The sequence below is a fragment of the Acomys minous genome (genome assembly GCF_964271855.1).
Source record: "Acomys minous genome assembly, chromosome: 7".
NCBI classification, from domain to species: domain Eukaryota; kingdom Metazoa; phylum Chordata; class Mammalia; order Rodentia; family Muridae; genus Acomys; species Acomys minous.
The window spans coordinates 556,803-576,410 of NC_140488.1; the positions used below are offsets into that span (position 1 = coordinate 556,803).

A 19,608-nucleotide genomic window follows, 5' to 3' on the forward strand; every position below is an offset into this window, starting at 1 on the left:
CAGGATGTGCCTTCAGCATTCTATGCCCTTTATCTTATAGTATTAGTCCTCACCTTCAAGTCAAGCTGAGCCTCACATTTAATTTTAATTTCTGGTAATAGTTGTCTATTATAATCTAGAGCCATAGTACTTTACTCTCCATTCTTCTAAAACTTTTCATGTTTATAGTCCCTTTGGTGTACATTTTTTTCATACTCAAAGACATGGCTTATTTTGTCAAGAGACTGATTTATAGTATTTAATTCAGATGGAATGTAATTTTTTTCTCCCTCTTTACTCTAAGGTTATGATTTTGTTGATGTTTTTTTCCACTTGACAGAATGTCACATTTTATTATTTCCTTAGTATAGTATAAACTAGATATCTATGATTTTATTTTTCTATCCATCATTTATCGACTTCCTACTACAGCTTGTTTCAAATTGTAGGGCAAGCACTTGTGTGGACAGTGAAAGTACACTACTTTAATGGAAGAAATGTTTAAAGAAAGAGAGATGGTTACATAGGCTCTAAAAAGAAGTGAAACACATGTACTAGTCAAGGTTCTCTAGAGTAACAGAACTTAGAGAATGAATTTATATGTATTGATATAGAAATCAACATCAATATAGATATAGAAAGCAGATTTATTAGAATGACTTATAGGCTGTAGTCCAGCTGAGCCAACAATGGCTGGCTGTGAGTGAAAGGTCCAAGAAGCCAGTTGTTGCTCAGTCCACAATGCTGGATGTTGCAGCTGGTCTTCAGAATATTCTGGAATCCTGAAGAAGTGGGCTCTAATGCCAGTGAATGGAAGGACTTGCCAGCAAGGCATGGGCGGGGTTTTAGTTCCAGATGTTGCTAAGTTGAAAACCAGAATAGCCATCACAACACATAAAAACAGAAGGAAATAGTGGTTATCAAATTCTGGGTGGTGGAGTGAGATGTTGGTTAAAAGACGGAAAATTTCAGTTAGAAAGAATGAGTACAAGAGAGTATACTTCATAATTACTACAGTTAATAGATATACTTGAGAACTGAAAATAAATTGTGTATTTCAAGTGTTCTTCATACAAAAGTAATAAGTATGCATAGTAATGCATATGTTAAACAGCTTTATTTAGCCATTCAATATCAAAACATCTCTAGCAGACTAATGCAGTAGCATCCATGCGAAAGCTACTTTTGTTAGTGATGTGGAATGTATTTTTCCAAATGGAAAAAGTGTATTTACCATAATCATTTACAAACTAGCTCATTACTTTACCTACTTTTCTGAGATGCTGTCCTTTTATATATATTTACATTTTACTCATATTTATGTCAGCTTCTGAACTCTGTGTTTTGTTTTATATATTTACATACATTAATAATACCTTTAGGGGAGCTGGAGATATGGATGTTCTAGTTTTATTCTGTGGTTATGGTAAAACACTCTGAAAAAAAAAAACCTTGGAGAAGAAAGGTTTTATTTAGCTTGTACTTCCACCATTGAGGGAAGTCAAGAAAGAAACCTGGAGACAGAAGCCATGGAGGAACATTGCTCGCTTCCTCACTAGCTTACTCTCTGGCTCTGGCTCATACTTACCTAGTTTTTTATACATCCTAGAACTGCCTGCCTAAGGAATCATGTCCACCGTATTAGTCAGGGTTCTCCAAAGTAACAGAACTTGCTGAATATTGCAAATATGTAGAAAAATGCTTCAAGATCTTACAAATACCTTATTTCTCATCAAATTCTCCTACAGTGTACATCCAAATATCTCTTTACATGATACTCTATGACTTCCTCTTACTTTGTGATTGGAACTAGGTGATTAACAGTCTGATGGTTAAATCTTCTCTGTGGTAAGGTAATGGTCATAATATATGATAATTTCTAATTGTATCCTAAAAAATCATAATCCAAAATAATAAATACAAGATACAGCTAAACCTCTTGTTCCCCATTTCTTTTGTAGGTATCAATGGTTATGTTTTTGGTAGCTTGCAGCTGACGGTTTGTTTGCATGAGGTGGCCTACTGGTACATTCTCAGTGTTGGGGCACAAACAGACTTCTTGTCCATCTTCTTCTCTGGATATACCTTCAAGCACAAAATGGTTTATGAAGATACACTTACCCTGTTCCCGTTCTCAGGAGAAACTGTCTTTATGTCAATGGAAAACCCAGGTTAGCTATTTATATTATCCTTTCACTAACAACTGTGATTGTTTCATTGTTTTATTTGCCTAATACCTCATATTTGGGGAGAGAATAAATATATCGAGTGACTTTGATGTTTAGCTTTGGTAATTGAAAAGTATTCTTATGAGGAACAAAGAGATTGGAACTTGATTGAGATACAGACAATAAAGACAAAAACACATATAAGATACTTCTGAGTTTTACTAGTATGTTTATAAATAATGCTGCCATATGTACCTTTGTATATAATCTTTACATATAATATAATACTTTCACATGTACATAATTCAATCGTTCTTTAAAAATATTTAAGGATATTCCAAATGCAGACACTGTGGACACTGGTAATATAAATGTGACAGTACCAACTCAGTATTGTGGTTCAGTGTTACAGTGCTTGCCTAGAACACATAAGTTCCTGGATTAAATTCTCAATGTTGAAAAACAAACAAAAACCTCAAAGTAGCCCTTACTGCCCTTACTGTAAAATAAGACCAAGAAAAAAACTTTTATTTGACATGAGTCAAATTTTTAAGTGTGTTTGCTAAATGGTACCAGTGGCTCTATCTTGCCAATAATCTCTTTTTCTTTCTTTCTTTTTAAAAATTTATTTATTTATTTATTTATTTATTTATTATGTACACAGTGCTCTGCCTGCATGTACACCTGCAGGCCAGAAGAGGGCGACAGATCTAATTTCAGATGGTTGTGAGCCACCATGTGGTTGCTGGGAATTGAACTCAGGACCTCTGGAAGAACAGACAGTGCTCTTAACCGCTGAGCCATCTCTCCAGCCATCCCTTTAAATTTTTTTTAAAGATTTATTTATTTATTTATTATGTATACACTTGCCAATAATTTCTAAACCCTGGCTTAGTAGATCTTTCATCACCAACCAAGTTGGTTACTTTGCTCCTGAAATAATCTTTTCTTCTGGGCTCTAAGAAATAACGATCTTTAGTTCTGTTCATTTAGTGACACCTTCTTTGCTGAGTCCCTACTTTAATCTGTACACCTTCAAGAACTTTTCCATTATTTTGATTTTCAGTAGTTTGAATATTATGTTTCTATGCTTGCTTGGAGAGAAACAGATAGACAAAAAGAGACATACATGGGGAGGGGGAGGGAGAAGTATTTTATTTTGTGTCCTCTTCTCTTACCTCATTATGTAATTTTGAGAAATATTTGTTTATCTCTTTAAGTACTATCTTTGATCTTCTTCCTTCTGTGTGTGTGTGTGTGTGTGTTTCTTGTTTGTTTTATTGGTTTTTACTCTCCTCCACCCTAGTTTTCCAGTTTGGCTAACTTCTAAAATTTATTTTCCTTTTCATATAATATTCATTTTCTTACATTTGGTTTATAAAGCTCATTGCAGACCATAGTTACCAAACCACTCTTGGATGAAACTCTTAGTCAAAGAAGTCTTGAGCTCTAGAGATATGACTGTCTCTTTATTCTAATCCTCTAAGATTACAGACATGCAGCTTTTTTAAAACCATGGATTTAGAGTACTAATGCAGACATACTTTAGTCAAATTTGGAGCGTGCTAATGCCTTCCTTTGATCCAGCATTTAGAAGGCAGAGAGGGGCAGATTTCTGGTTTTGAGGTCATCCTGCTCTACACAGTGAGTTTCAGACCAGCCAGAGGTTACACAGGCCCAGTCCCAAAATGAGTGGCAAGTGGGAAGAGAGGAAGAGATTTTTTGCCTTCAGTTACATTGCCTGAACTTTTGTAATATGGCCATCTTCTTTCATTACAAATGTGAATAGATATAAATGAAAAGAACATTATACTTAGTTCTTACACCTAAGTCCAATATCTTAAAGAATAGATACTTTGGCCTGGCAGTGATGGTAGATGCCTTTAATCCTAAGAGTGGGAGGCAGAGGCAAGCAGATCTCTGTGAGTTCAAGGCCAGCCTGGTCTATAGAGTGGGTTCCAGGACAGCCAGGGCTATTACACAGAAAAACCCTGTCTCAAACCCCCAAACAAACAAATACTTAGACCAGAGAGATAGATTAATGAGTAAAGTACTTGTCACACAAATCACCAAACAGAACCCATGGAAAAAGCCAGGCATATTGGTAAAAAGTCTATAATCACTTCTTTGAGAATATCTACATTAAAAGTAGATACATAAATGTTATATCATTGAACATTGCAAATGTTTTATTGTATTTATTACTTTATAATGCATATGTATTTGTGTGGTCATATGTGTTATAACACAAGAGTAGTGGTCAAAGGACAACTGCAAGGCTCAAGTCTCCCTGCTCTCCACACAACTGTGGAGAATGTCGTGTCCATTTCCTAGATCAGAGTAGGGGTTCAATGTTTACTACTTGTATTGTCCTTGGTTAGTGCAATAGTTTGAGCAGACCCCCCTGGGCCCTGATCCACCCATCATTATGTTTTTCTTGTATGTTTCTAGGACCTTCTGGGTCCTTCTAGTTCCCCATCTCCTATATTTCTCTTATCTAGAGTCTCAGTAGGATGTCCTCACATCTATCCCAATCTCCTTGTAAGTGAAGACTTTGACATGAACTCAGGTGCTCCATATTTGACCACCTCCCCTTGGTGGGGAGGCCTGATGGCACTCAAAGAAAGAATAAACAGGCTACCAAGATGAGACTTCATAGCCTAGGACCATATAGTGGGGGAGGAGGTCCTCCTCCGTCTTAGACCTAAGGGAGGGGAATAGGGTGAAAGCGGGAGGGAGGGAGGGACAGGAGCTACAAGTGATGGGATAACAATTGAGTTGTAATCTGAATAAATTAATAGAATTGAATAATTTAAAAAGACTCAAGTCTCTTCTACTATATTGATTCTAAGAATTGCACTGAGGTCATTGGGAAATTTTACCCACTGAGCTCTCTCAGTGGCCCTCAATATTCCTTTTTTGTGATTAGAAACATGCATAGCACAGTATCATAAATGTAATAATGACTTTTTATCACCATTGGAGAAATATATATATTGAAGATTTGACCAAATAACTGATGATGTGATAGCCTTGATTAGCATTTCTTCATTTGTCTAGGAGTAAGAGTGAATCCCCAGTACAGAACTTACTTAGAACTTGGGTTATGAGTAACCAGAGTTTTATTACTTCTTATTTTCAGGTCTATGGGTGCTGGGGTGTCATAATTCAGACTTTCGGAACAGAGGTATGACAGCCTTGCTGAAAGTTTCTAGTTGTGACAAGAACACTAGTGATTATTATGAAGAAATATATGAAGATATTTCAACACAGTTGGTGAATGACAATATCATTCAACCCAGAAGCTTCTTCCAGAATTTAAATCATCCTAACACTAGGAAAAAGAAATCTAAAGCCACCACAATTCCAGCAAATGATATAGAGAAGACTGAGCCTCAGTTTGGAGAGATTGCAGAGATGCTTAAAGTACAAACTATCTACTCTAGTGACTTGTTGACGCTCTTGGGACAGAGTCATCCTACTCCACATGGATTATCCTTATCAGATAGCCAAGAAGCCATCTATGAGGCAATTTATGATGATCATTCACCTGATGCAATAGACAGCAATGAAGACCCATCTAGAGTGGCCCAACTCAGGCAAGAACCCTATTACAGTGGCAAAATAGTATCTACTCCCGAGCTAGCTCTCCAATTAAGATCAAATAAGAATTTGGAGACAAATACAGAAGTAAAGTGGAAGAAACTTGATTTGCAAGTTTCTAATTTGATAAATAATCTAATGACCACAACAATTCTGTCAGACAATTTGACAGAAATTTCTGAAAAGATGGGTTCCTCAGTATCTCCAAGTATTCCTGTTCACATTAGTAGTAAATTAAGCACCACTGAGTTTGGTAAAAGAACATATCCTCTTATTGGGTCTCATGTACCTCTGAGCATTAGTAAAGGAAATAGTGATTCTGACTTGTTGGATGTGGCTTTTATGAATAGTCAAGGAATTTCACCAGGAGACAATGTATCATCAATGGAGAATGACAGATTACTCAAAGAGAACAGGTTTCGTAGAATTGCTTTCTTGGCCAAAGACAGTAATTTATTCAAAGGTAATATCTCTTTGATGAAAACAAATACACATAATCATTCAACAACTAATGGAAAAGCTCACATTGACATCCCAACATCAATTGAGAATAGTACAGTAGTCTTGCAGGATATTGTATTAAAAAGCAATAGTGAGATTCAAGAAATAGCATCTTTGATTCATGATAGAACATTTTTAGGCAAAAATACTACATATTTGAGACTGAACCACATACTAAATAGAACTATCTCATCAAAAAATAAAGAAATATTTCATCAAAAAGATGAGGATCCTGTTCCACAAGATACAGAAAATACAATCATGCCATTTTTCAAGATGCTGTTTTTGCCAGAATCAACAAATTGGATAAAAAAGACCAATGAAAATAACTCCTTGAGCTCAGAGCAATGGCCTAATCCAAAGCAATTAGTGAAAAATCAGAATTTCTTGTCAGAGAAGAATAAAGTAATAGTAGAACAAGATGGATTTAGAAATGACACAAGACTCAAAGACATGTTTTTTCCAAGCAACATGAGCATATTTCTTACCACTTCGGCTAATATACAAGAAAATGATATACACAATCAAGAAAAAAATATGCAAAAAGAGATAGAGAAAGAAGCATCAATTGAAGAGAAAATCGTTTTGCCTTGGGTGCACACAGAAACTGGCTCTAAGAATTTTCTGAAAGGCATTTTCTTACTAGGTACTAGGCAAAACATAAGTTTAGATGAAGAAACATATACCCAAATACTTCAAGACATCAAGTCAACAAACAATTCAACAAATACAGTAAAGAGTCACATGGCTCATGTCTTTAAAAGAAGTGAGGATGAAGAAACAAATTCAGAAGGCTTGGTAAAGAAAATCAGAGAAATAGTAAAGAACCATCCAATCCAGAAGAATAGTACCACTCAACGTAGTAAACGGGCTTTGGGACAATTCAGACTGCCACTAGAAGAATCAGAGCTTGAAAAGCGACAAATTGTAAATAATGCCTCAACTCAATGGCCTCAAACCATAAACTATTTAACACAGAGTATCATTAAACAGATAGACCACAGCAAGAAAAGGAAAAAGTCCAACATTCAATCTCCCTTATTAGATTCTTCCGTGATTAAAAGCACTGCTCAAACAAATAGTTCTGGATCACACATTTTAAAAGCATCAGCGTTTCCACCAACAAATCTCAAGAAGATCCCATTCCAAGACAATTTTTTTCATGTACTAGCATCATCCTACACTTACAGCTTTAAGACAAAAAGTTCTAGAATTCAAGAAAGCAGTCATTTCTTAAACAAAACCAAAAGACATAACCTTTCTTTAGCCATCCTACCATGGAAGATGATCACAGATCAAGGAAAATTTGCCTCCCCCAAGACAAATAACACAAACTCAGTCACAAATAAGAAACTAGAGAACATTGTTCTCATGAATCCAGTCTTGCCTGAAGAATCTGGCAAAGTTGAGTTGCTTCCTCAAGTTTCCATTCATGAGGAAGAAGTTTTATCTACAGAAACTAGCCATGAATCACCTAGACACCTGAATCTCATGAAAGATGTCTTTCTCCAGAAAATGCAAGGGCCTATTAAATGGAATAAAGCAAAGATACATGGGAAAAGTCTAAAAGGAACAACAGAGAGCTCTGAAAAAACTCCCTCTAAACTGCTGCATCATCTTTCTTGGGGTTACCATTATGTTGCACAGATAACAAAAGATAAATGGAAATCCAAAAAGAAGTCACCAGAAAGTGCATCCATTAAGAAAGAGGACACCATTTTGTCTCTGAACCCTCATGAAAGCAATCATTCAGTAGAGGCAAGTGAGAAACAAAATTGGCCCCAAGGTCAGACTCAAAACCCACCAGTCTTGAGACGGCGTCAAAGGGAGCTTAGTGCTCTTCAGTCAGAACAAGAAGCAACTGACTATGATGATGCCATTGCTGTTGAAACAAATGAAGATTTTGACATTTATGGTGAGGATATAAAGCAGGATCCCCGCAGCTTTCAACAGAAGACAAGACACTATTTTATTGCAGCTGTGGAACGGCTCTGGGACTATGGGATGAATACATCGCCTCATGTTCTACGAAATAGGTTTGTATTTTTGTTGTTGTTATATTGTTGTGACCTTTGAGTTTACTAGGTGTCAAAATGGTAAAAAGTCATCAGATTCCTAATGATGTTCTGCTATACTCATAGACTAGAGTGTAGGTTTAGTTTTCTTAACCAATATATTTTATTACGAACTTATTAACCGAGCATACGTTCCTTATAACCCAACTAACTGAAACAATAAGAAAAGAGGATTAAAGAATAACAAAACTGTAAGGATATCAGTTCCGAGGAACAATTCTCCTGGCACAATCAGCAGGATTTCTTCTGCTAGAACCTGGAGTAACCAGAACCCAGAACCTCAGCAGGAGCCCAGAGCCCTGAAGCCTTCCCTCGAGCAGGTCTCTCTAGGAGCAATGAACAGCCAGAACTATCCCAAGTCTCCAAAGGCCCCGCCTCCAGTCCTGGGCTCATTTATGTATCTCCTCCCAGAGTCTGTTCATGGGATCAAGCTCCCGCACAAGGTGGTTGGTCTTCTAGTGGATTAACATCACCTGTTCTCATAAAACCATTCTGATCCCACACTTGGGATCATAACAAAAACAGGTCTATCTCTCCTTCATCTCCCCCTTTCTATTTAATAAAATACATTATATACAACAAAATAAGAATTATCCATTAAGCCAACATTTGCAAGGACCAGTCCATTTGTTGTTAACAATTTTTAAGAAATTATTCCTAATATGGTGGCTAGCTAGTCTTTAACCCCATCAGAGACCCCAGAAGGAAAAACTAATATGAACCAAAAGTATTGACAGGACAGAGAGCTGACTGTCAGTCACAAGTTCCTCTCCATTGTCCGGGCATCTAGTCTTCAGCCAGCCAGCCGAAGGCATCTGACAGACTGCTGCTGGACTGTCACAAGTTTCTCTCCATCGTCGGGGCATCCCTCCTTCAGCCAGCCAGCCCAAAACCATCTCACAGACTGCTCTGAAGCAGGAATCCTGAAGGACTGGCCCACCTAATCCCTGCAAGGCTGGGCAGCCAGTTTCTCAGTGTCGGGCTTGATCATAGTGGACGGTCATTCTGTCATCAGCAGTAGAGATAAGCAAGGTTCCTCAGTCCAGTGGCTGTCTGCCACTATCGTTTCTTGATGCCCACATGATTAAACTGGAAGCAATGCTAGGAGAATCGTTCCTCAGATCCTTACAGTTCTGTTATTCTTTAATCTTCTTTTCCTATTGTTTCGGTTAGTCAGGTTATAAGGGATGTACACTCAGTTAATAAGTTTGTAATAAAATGTATTGGTTAAGAAAACTGAACCAACATGAGAGAGTAGCATATATTCATCAACAAAGAGACTCCATCCAGTAACTGATAGGAGCAGATGCAAAGACCCACAACCAAACATTAGGTGGAGTTCTGAGAATCCCACAGAAGACGGGTAGGAAGGATTGTAAGAGTTAGAGGGGTCAAGGATGCCACAATAAAACCCACAGAATCAACAAAACAGGGCTCTTAGGGGCTCACAGAGAGTGAGGTTCTCACCAACTAGGGAACCTGCATGGGTCTGACCTAGGTCTTCTGCATATATGTTATGCTTATGTAGTTTGGTGTTCTTGTGGGAGTGGGGGTTGTCTCTCACTCTTTGGCCTGCATTTCAGACCCCTCTCCTCCTATTGAGTTGCCTTGTGCAGCCTTAATATGAGAGGAGGTGCTTAGTCCTATTGTGTCTTGTTATGCCATGTTCAGTTGGTATCCCAGGGAGGCCTGCTCTTTCCTGAAGAAAAAAGGAGGAGGAGCAGCTCTGGAGCAAAGGGAAAATGTGGCAGGGGGGCTGGGAGGAGAGGAGGGGGAGGAGGAAACTGTGGTCAGGATGTAATAAATGAGAATAGAATAAATAAATAAATAATCAATCAATCCCTGAAAGAGAAGGAAGTTAAGTGTGGTAAATAAGATGAAGATGGGACAACAACATCATGGGCTGTGCCTAGCCTCAGGGAGGTGCCAAGGCAACAGTGCGTGCCACAAGCAAGTAGGTGGTGGAATGATGGGAGAGAATGAAGTGAGCAAATAGGCGGTGGAGAAATGGAGGAGGAAGAGAAGCCAAGCAGTTTGTGTGGTATCAGAAGAGAGGTGGAACTGGACACATGAGAGCAGTTGTTGTTCTCGCTCCTTGGGAAATGGTGAATCATTACACTGCCCATCAATAGAGCCAGTAACAAATTCAATGCTAATGGGCCTGTGCCTTCTTCCTTTGAGAGAACTGACCACTGTGTGAGTTGCTGTGACTCCAAGAGCTACATCCTAGCCCAGAAAGAAGAGCAGTGTCTGCAGAGTGGAGACCCACAACTACCTCAATATGTCCTGTTGTTTACTTCTCATCACTGGCCGATTTGCTAATCTCTCTAGTTGATTGTGGTGGCAGTTCAACCATGAGACTAGATGACTCCACGTTGAATTATAGCTTCTCTGTGCTGTGTTTAGCTTTGTCCAGGTATTTATTTCCTTTGGAATCTATAGGCTAGACAAACACTTAACATTCTACCTTTCAAAAGAAGATGTCATTGCTGATGTGGTGCATATGAGTGTCACTATGATGAGCAAGTATGTGATGGAGAGATGGGAGAGAAAGAGACTTGGAATAGTTTGTGCACTATGAAGAGAGGTGGAACTGGAGAAGTGAGGGTGGTGAGGAACAGTCTGATGTGAGTACCCTGAGGTCCTGGCCCATACTGCTACAAGGGCCATGTCTGGGTCCATGGCCCCGCATCAGCAGAGGTCTATGTTGATGTCCTTGGCCCATGTTACCACCAAAGGCTATGCTCTGGGCTGCCTCCTGGGGCCATGTTGATGTTTGAGGGCTGAGCAGAGCTGGCCCAACACCTCACCTGGACAGCATGGTAGAGCTGGTCCTGGTGGCAGGGGCTTGGGTGAGCTAGCCCAAGGGCATGAGTACGGGAGACTTGGCCCACCTCTCAACACCCCGGCATTCCTGTGGGTGAGGTCTGAAGAGACACATACCCCTTTCCACCCCTATTCCCAGGCAGCAGTCAGGAGAGCTGGCCCCACCCCTCACTGGCTACAACACCTGGGCAATACAGTAGAGCCAGCCCTGGTGGAGAAGGCCAAGGTGAGTGAGTTGTCCCAAGGGTGTGAGAGTAGGTGAACTGGCCCTGCTCTTCACTGGGGAAGAATAGGAGAGACTAGGCAAAGGGAAGAGCTGCCCTTAGTGGTGTGGCTACCAGAGATCTGGTGGGCAGAACAACTCAGCTACCAGCAAGGCCCAGATTCATGACTTTGAGATAGCCGAAAACAAGGTGGATGGCTCATGGTAAATGACAGTCAAGGTTCATCCCTGGCCTTCACATCTACAAAATACTCCCAAATATAACTTTCTGGGAACACTGAAGAAGAGGGGGTGTAAAGACTATAAGAACTGGTGGGGCTGTGGTGGTGCACGCCTTTAATCCCAGCACTCAGGAGGCAGAGGCAGGCGGACCGCTGTGAGTTCGAGGACAGCCTGGTCTACAGAGTGAGTCCAGGACAGCCAGAGCTACACAGAGAGACCCTGTCTCAGGAACAAACAAACAAACAAAAAGCACAAAAAAATTAAAAATGTTTCTATAGAACAGTGGTTCTCAGTCTTCTTAATGCTGTGACCCTTTAATACAGTTTCTCATGTTGTGGTGACTGTCAACCATAACATCAGTTCAGTGTTACTCCATAACTGTTATTTTGCTACTGTTGAGTCGTAATAAAAATATGGATATGCAGGATATCTGATGTGCAACCCCAAAGGGTTTGTGGTCTACAAGTTAAGAGTCAGTGCTTTAGAAGTCCCTCCTTTTCTCTCTTATATAGTGAGTTTCTCCCTCTTCACTAGATTGGTGTTATCAATATCAATTGTTATTTTTAAGTATTATTAGATTATTTTATTTTATGTGCATGAATGTTATTTCTCTCTCTCTCTCTCTCTCTCTCTCTCTCTCTCTCTCTCTCTCTCTCTCTCTCTCTGTGTGTGTGTGTGTGTGTGTGTGTGTGTGTGTGTGTATACTGTATATGTGTGTGATGCCCACAGAGATCAGAAAAAGTTGGGTCCTCTAGAAGAGCAACAAGTGCTCTAAACTGCTGGGCCATCTGTCCGGCTCCCAATAATGTAATTATTAATTGCCATTCCTTCATTTCATTTATTTAGACCTCAAACTTGAAGTCATTCTTTGCTTGTCTTTTCCCTCATACTCAGATGTAATCTTCCAGAGGATCTTGTTATAATATATTTTTACAATATAAATTTTTGAAATGGACTAAATATTATCACAAGATGAAAATAGAGTGAAATGGGAACATGAAGATGATGGGATAAAATTAGGTTACAAAACACTAAATAATAATAATAATAATAATAATAATAATAATAATAATAATAATAATAATAATAATAATAATATCATCACAGGCTACTCCATTAGCTGAGACTTGTTGATGACTCATGGAGGCAAAGTTCTCCACAATCCATTGATTACTGTCTCTGTTTCTTCCTGAGCTGGTTCAGATGAGCTATGATATGGCATAATAATAAAATAGGCTTGCCTTCCTAGATGAATACAAGTCTGTAGTCAATCTAAATTGAAGTTTACAGAATGAAGTAAATCGCTAAAAAAATGACCTGAATGAGCTGACTTCTAACATCATAGTACATGAAAATACTTCCATCAGAGACAGTAAGGAGAAAGTCTACCTCAATGAGCACTTGGAGCAAAACCATTAGGTGAATAGATAAAGCCATAAACATCTAAGAAAGAAGAAAACAGAATATATTAATATCAGGTTAGGGAAATAAAAATGATAAACTCAAGATACAGGAAGAATTAACTGCTAGGCATGGTGGCGCACACCTTTAATCCCAGCACTCAGGAGGCAGAGGCAGGGGGATCTCTGTGAGTTCGAGGCCAGCCTGGTCTACAGAGTGAGTCCAGGACAGCCAGGGCTACACAGAGATACCCTGTCTCAAGAAACAACAGCAAAAAATTAACCAATATAAAATCCATTTCACTGTTTTAAGATTATGAACTTGGAACTGGGAAATTGGCTCAGCATTTAATAGCAGTTGCTGCTTTTGCAGAGGATTTGAGTTTGGTTCCCAGAGCCCATGTAGCAGTTCACAACTGCCTGTGACTCCTGTTCCAGGAGTTCTGACACCTCTCCTAGTCTCCATGGTCATTGATATGCATGTAGCACATACACACAGACATACATGCACATAAATAAAAAGAAATCTTTAAAATGATTAAAATTAATAATTTTTATGAACTTGATGTACATCAAAAAGTGTGCTAAAGAGAATGAGGATATTAGCTATAGAATGGGAAAACACACCACCTTATTGAGCATGGAAATATAAAATAAAATTATAATGAGGGACTACTGTGCAAACACCAGAATAGCCAAAAGTGTAAAATTGTGGTCAAGTATTTATGAAGATTTGGAGGAAATAGAACTCCCACATTTTATTGCTCAAATGGAAAATATAACAGCTGATTTAGAAAGCAGTGTAGCAATATCTACAAAGCCTAAAATATACCTATCCAGCAATTCTGTTCCTCTCTGTGTGATCAAAAGAAATAAATGTATTTGTTCACCAAAGACATATACCTGAAGGTTCATATCAGGACTATTTCCAAGACTCAAATTTAATAGTAACTCATATGCATATGATTGGAATATAGTAATCCAATGGAATAAATACAACAGCAAATAAGAAGAAATACATGTGCTATAATTATAACATAGATGAATGTCACAACTTTATTGTTTAGTGAAAGAAAAACTAAGGACATGTACACTGTTGCTTTTACATACTTTAAAAAGACAAGCAAAACCAAACTATTTTCTTTAAGAATTTGTGATTAAAAGAGGTAAACTTATGAAAAAGCAAAGAAATAAGAGCATTATAAACACAGAAGAATGGGTACCTTTAGTGGAGAGATAGCAGAGTATGAACAGCAAGAGATATATAGGTTTCTGGGAGATGTCTGCATGTCTGGATGAAAGCCATTTATGTGTATGTTTCAGTTTAGAACTTTAAAATATTATTTTTAAATTTTTAAAAGAGATCCAAGGAATAGAAAACTGGTTCTCTTATACTTAATGTATATTTTAAGGTCTACATTTATTCAACACTCAATGATACATTTTTAAAGATTTATTTATGTATATGAGTGTTCTATTTACATGTATGCCTCATAACAAAAGAGGGCATCAGATCCCATTACAAATGTTTGTGAGTGAGTATGTGGGTGCTGGAAATTGAACTGGGGTCCTTAGGAAGAGCAGCAAGTGCTCTAAACCACTCAGTCATTTCTCCAGAACTCAACAATAAACTTTCAGTATGTGCCTTGTATTAATGTTCCAACTGCTGAGAATGAAGCAGCAGACAAAATAGACAAAAGCCCTACTTTTCAACAACTTGGATACTAGTAAAACCCAAAGAATATTTCCAAGGGGATGGAGTGGTTAACCATGTAAATTATTTTTTTACCTATCTAATAAAATAAGGACATAAAATGTTGTGAACTTCTAACCTCTAGATATTTGGCATTTGGCATTTGCTAATTTAATTCACTTAGGTGTTGTATACAAACAAAACCAAAACTTACCCCTCAAGGATTATCCATCTTGAGCAACTGTCTCACTATGAACTTATTTATTCAAGTTAGAAATGGGATTACTCTTTCCTTTCCTTTTTCTTTCTATTTCTCTATCTTTGGTTTTTTTCTTCCTTTCTTTGTTTTTTTAAAAATTATTATTTTTGTAAAAGGGTCTCAGGTACCTAAGGCTATTCTCAAACTTTCTGTGTAGCCCGGGCTGGCTTAAAGCTTGTATTGATTCTCTTGCTTCAGCCTTCTACATACAGAAGTTACAGCCGCCATGCCTAGATTATGCTGCGCTGGAAATGGAATCCAGGGATCTCTGCATGTTTGGCAAGCAGTCTACCAGCTGAGCCACATGCCTAGCCCCTGAAAATTATCTTTCATCTCTCTTTCTTTCCTCCCTTTACCCATGAATTTATCATTTTTCATCAATTTTACCAAGTATATCTCAAATATAGGGAAAGCCAATGTGTGAGGCACTCCTCCTCTTGGGTCTATCAAAGTACTGATTTTCTTCTGCTTTTTCTCCAGGGATCAAAATGGCAATGCACCTCAGTTCAAGAAAGTAGTTTTTCAGGAATTTACTGATGGCTCCTTTAGTCAACCCTTATACCGTGGAGAACTAGATGAACATTTGGGGTTGTTGGGACCATATATAAGAGCAGAAGTTGAAGACAACATTATGGTAAGTTAAGGACAATGGAATTACAAAAACAATTCTGTATATTTAGTTTGCCTCTGATTATAAAAAAACAATATATGTGAAGAGATCCAAAATGGTGGCATTGATGATGCACAGGTCTGATCAGCAGGACTGCCTAGGGACTGGGCTGGGAGCTGCAGACCACAAGGCCTGGAGAGCCCTCAGTGAGAGGGGTCCACACAGTGTACAGCACAGGTGGATCTGGCCTCGGACCATCCAATTGGTCCATGGAGGACAAGTGCCCAGTCCCTGGAGACAGGCCACATACCCACCTGCGAGCTGCATCTGTGCTCTATATCTCAGACTCTGTATCTGGGAATGAATTGTAGGCAGTGAAGTGCCAGGATCTGGATCTATTGACCCAGGGAAGAACCCAGGAGAATGGGTGGATCTGACCTCAGACTACCCCACTAGTCCACAGAAAGCCCCATGATCACAGCAGGCTCAGGTAAGCTCACCAAAGCCCAACCAAATACAGGCTAGCAGACTGTACCTGCACTCACTCTCTCTGAACTGTGGGCTACATAGCACCAGCATCAGTGTCTGCTGGCCCAGGGAGGAGCACAGAGTGTGGAGCTGGGATAGATCTGACCTCGGATCACCTCACTGGTCCACAGAGGGAACCAGGACCCAGGCAGCTGTGGACACATTACCCAAAGCCCAGCCAAATGCCACAGGATAGCATGAGGTACCACATTCTCTAGTGGACTGAACCAAGGCCCCAGGGCACTGGTGGCTGCAGGCATGAGCACCAAATCCCAGCTAACCACTGCATTCTCTCTGACTAAATGAAGGCCTCAGGGCCCCACTAGCCGCAGGCAGGGTCTCCAAAGCTCAGCCAAATGCAGCCTAGTAGACTGTACCTGCGCACGCCTGCACGCGCACGCACACACGCACGCACGCACGCACACACATTCATTCTCTCTCTCTCTCTCTCTCTCTCTCTCTCTCTCTCTCTCTCTCTCTCTCTCTCTCTCTCTCTCTCTCTCTCTCTCTTCCCTGTGGGCTACAGAGCACCAGAGAGGAACCCAGAGTGTGGAATTGGGATAGATCTGACTTTGGATCACCCCACCAGTCCACAGAGTGACCCAGGGCCCAAACAGGTGTAGACAGGTTCTCCAAAGCCCAACTAAACACCATAGGCTAGCATGCTGTACTCTTACTCACCAGTGGGCTGAACCAAGGCCCCAGGGCCCTGGTGGCCACGGGCAGGGTCTCCAAAGTCCAGCCAAATGCTGCAGGCTATTGCACTGTGTATTGCCCAAGTCGTGAAACTTCCCCAAAGACCATCAGGAATCAATTGGATGAAAATCACACAGGACCTCATTTATTTCAAGCTCAGAGCCTAGACTGCCAACCCCCTCATGAGGAGGGAAGATGGTGGCCCCTAGTGCTAGGGGAACAGGGTTTTAAAAGGAAAACACTGCAGGTAGGGAGCCATTTCTAAGCAGTTTCCAAGCCTTGCTGTTACATGATAGGTTAGAAGGGTATAGGAAAGTTGCCCTTTAAGCTAATTGGCTGGAGGACAAGGGCTAAGCGAGGGGACCAGGGCCAAACCTCAGGGGAGAATTTTTTGTTTGTTCTGGTCACTGTGACCTGTATCTCTGGTTGGTTGGCCCCTGGTGCAAGTCCCAGGAACAGTTACTAGCTGTATGTTTATGGCTCTCCCTGGAAACTCCAGGGGAGTCAAGTTCTCAGGCCCTGAACATAAAATGGCATTTGGTCTCTGTAGCTGTACCCACATTCTCTCTCAGACTGAACCACAGCCCCAGGGCCCCTGCAGCCACAGGCAGGTTATCCAAAGCCCAGACAAATGTAGGATAGCAGGCTGTACCTGCACTCTTTCTTGGACTGAACCTTGGGCTGAAGAGAGCACCAGCATCAGCATCTGCTGGCCCAGTGGTGAGCCCAGGGTGTGGAGCAAAGTCCCCTGGAGATGAACTCAGGTTACCTGCCTGATCCAGGGAAGGGTTCCCTGATCCCCACGTGTGACGGGTTTCATCCTATTGCCACTCACCTACAAATTGCTCTCAACAGCCAGTGAAGGACACCCGAAACTACCACCCAACATCAGAAACAACAAGATGACTAAAGCCCAGAGTAAAAACACAAACAACAAAAGCCAAAGTAATATGGCACCTTCAGAACCCAGTTATCCCAAAGCAACCAACCCTGGAAACTCAAACACAACTGAAGAACAAAAAAAAATGAGATCAAATCCTTCATAATGAAGACAAGAATGGAGGGAACGAATAAAATCTGTAAACAAATACAGGAAGATGCAGACAAACAGATTGAGGACCTTAGAGAGGCCATAATAGAAGCCTATAGAGAGGAAATGAAGATATCACTGGAAGAAATTCAGAAAACTGCAAACAATCAGATGAAGGAAATCAATAAAATAGTTCAAGATCTGAAGATGAAAATGGAAACAATGATAAAAGCACAAACAGATGAAATCCTGGAGAGAGAGAGCTTAGAGAAGATAATAAGAACTTTAGAGGTAAGCATTGCTAACAATACAAGAGATGGAGGAAAGAATCTCAGGGGTAGAAGATACAATAGAAGAAGTTGATGCAACCATCAAAGAAAATGTTAAATCTGAAAATTTTCTAACACAAAACATCCAAGAAATCAAGGGTACCATGAAAAAACTAAATCTAAGGATAATAAGAATTGAGGAAAGCAAGATGCCCAGCTCCAAGGCCCAGAAAATATTTTCAACAAAACTATAAAAGAAAATTTAAAGAAAGATATGTATATAAATATGCAAGAGGCCTACAGACATCAAATAGAATAGATGAGAAAAGAAAACCCTCCCACCACATAATAATCAAAACAAAAAATGTACAGAACAAAGAAAAAATATTACAAGCAGCAAGGTAAAAAGCCCAAATAACATGTAATGACAAATATATAAGAATCACATTCAACTTTTTAGCAAAGACCTTAAAAGCCAGAAGGGCCCGGGCAGAAGTCCTGCAAACCCTAAGAGACCACAGATACCAGGCCAGACTACTATACTGAGCAAAACTTTCAATAACCACAGATGGAGTACACAAGATATTCCATGACAAAAACAAATTCAAACAGTACCTACCCACAAATTCAGCCCTACAGAAGTTACTAGAAGGAAAACTCCAGCCCAAAGTAACAAACTATAACCAGGACTAAAACTGGACCTCAACAACAATAGAAATAACAAAAAGCTGGAAATAATCAAACTCAGGGCTGAAATCAATAAATATTAAATACTTTTTATTATCACTGGTGGACTGGAGAGATGACTCAGTAGTTAAGAGCACTGTCTGAACAATTCTCCACTCAATGACATTTATTTTTTTCTTTCAGGTAACATTCAAAAACCAGGCCTCTCGTCCCTACTCCTTTTATTCTAGCCTCATTTCTTATAAGGAAGATCAGAGACAAGAAGAACCTAGAAAAAACTTTGTCAAGCCTAATGAAACCAAAATTTATTTTTGGAAAGTACAACATCATATGGCACCCACAGAAGATGAGTTTGACTGCAAGGCCTGGGCTTATTTCTCTGATGTGGATCTTGTAAGCAGCTCTTTTTGGGGGGATAGTCATATTCTCACTTAAAAGAAATGGTCTTTATCTTTTTAAAGTTTTTTTAAGTGTATATGAGTATTTTGCCTGTATGTATCTCTGTGTGTCATGTGCATGCCTAGTGCTGCAAAGACCATAAGGAGGTGTTGGATCCCCTGGAACTGGACTAAAAAATAACTGTGAGCTGCCACATGGGTACCAGGAATCGAACCCAGATCTTCTTGAGTGCAGCCAGTGCTCTTAACCACTGAACTATCTTTTCCAGCTAAGAATTTTGGTATTTATCCTAAGTACAATGAGAAGACTTTTTTAATTTATTTATTTTTATTTTATGTGCATTGGTATTTTGCCTGCATGTGTGATTATGTGAGGGTGTCAGATCCCCTGGAATAGGAGTTACAGACAGGTGTGAGCTGCCATGTGGGTGCTGGGAATTG

General features: G+C 39.7%; 1 protein-coding gene across 6 annotated transcripts in view; it reads left to right on the forward strand.

The window, feature by feature from the left end:
• F8 (coagulation factor VIII) overlaps positions 1-19,608 on the forward strand; it is a 100,054-nt gene that overhangs the window by 43,672 nt on the left and 36,774 nt on the right. For all 6 annotated transcript variants that reach the window (XM_084790935.1, XM_084790932.1, XM_084790931.1 and 3 more), the window contains 4 exons: positions 1,941-2,150; positions 5,290-8,287; positions 15,430-15,583; positions 18,953-19,162. In XM_084790935.1, the coding sequence (XP_084647061.1) occupies positions 1,941-2,150; positions 5,290-8,287; positions 15,430-15,583; positions 18,953-19,162 (3,572 nt within the window). The remainder of the gene's footprint in view (positions 1-1,940; positions 2,151-5,289; positions 8,288-15,429; positions 15,584-18,952; positions 19,163-19,608) is intronic.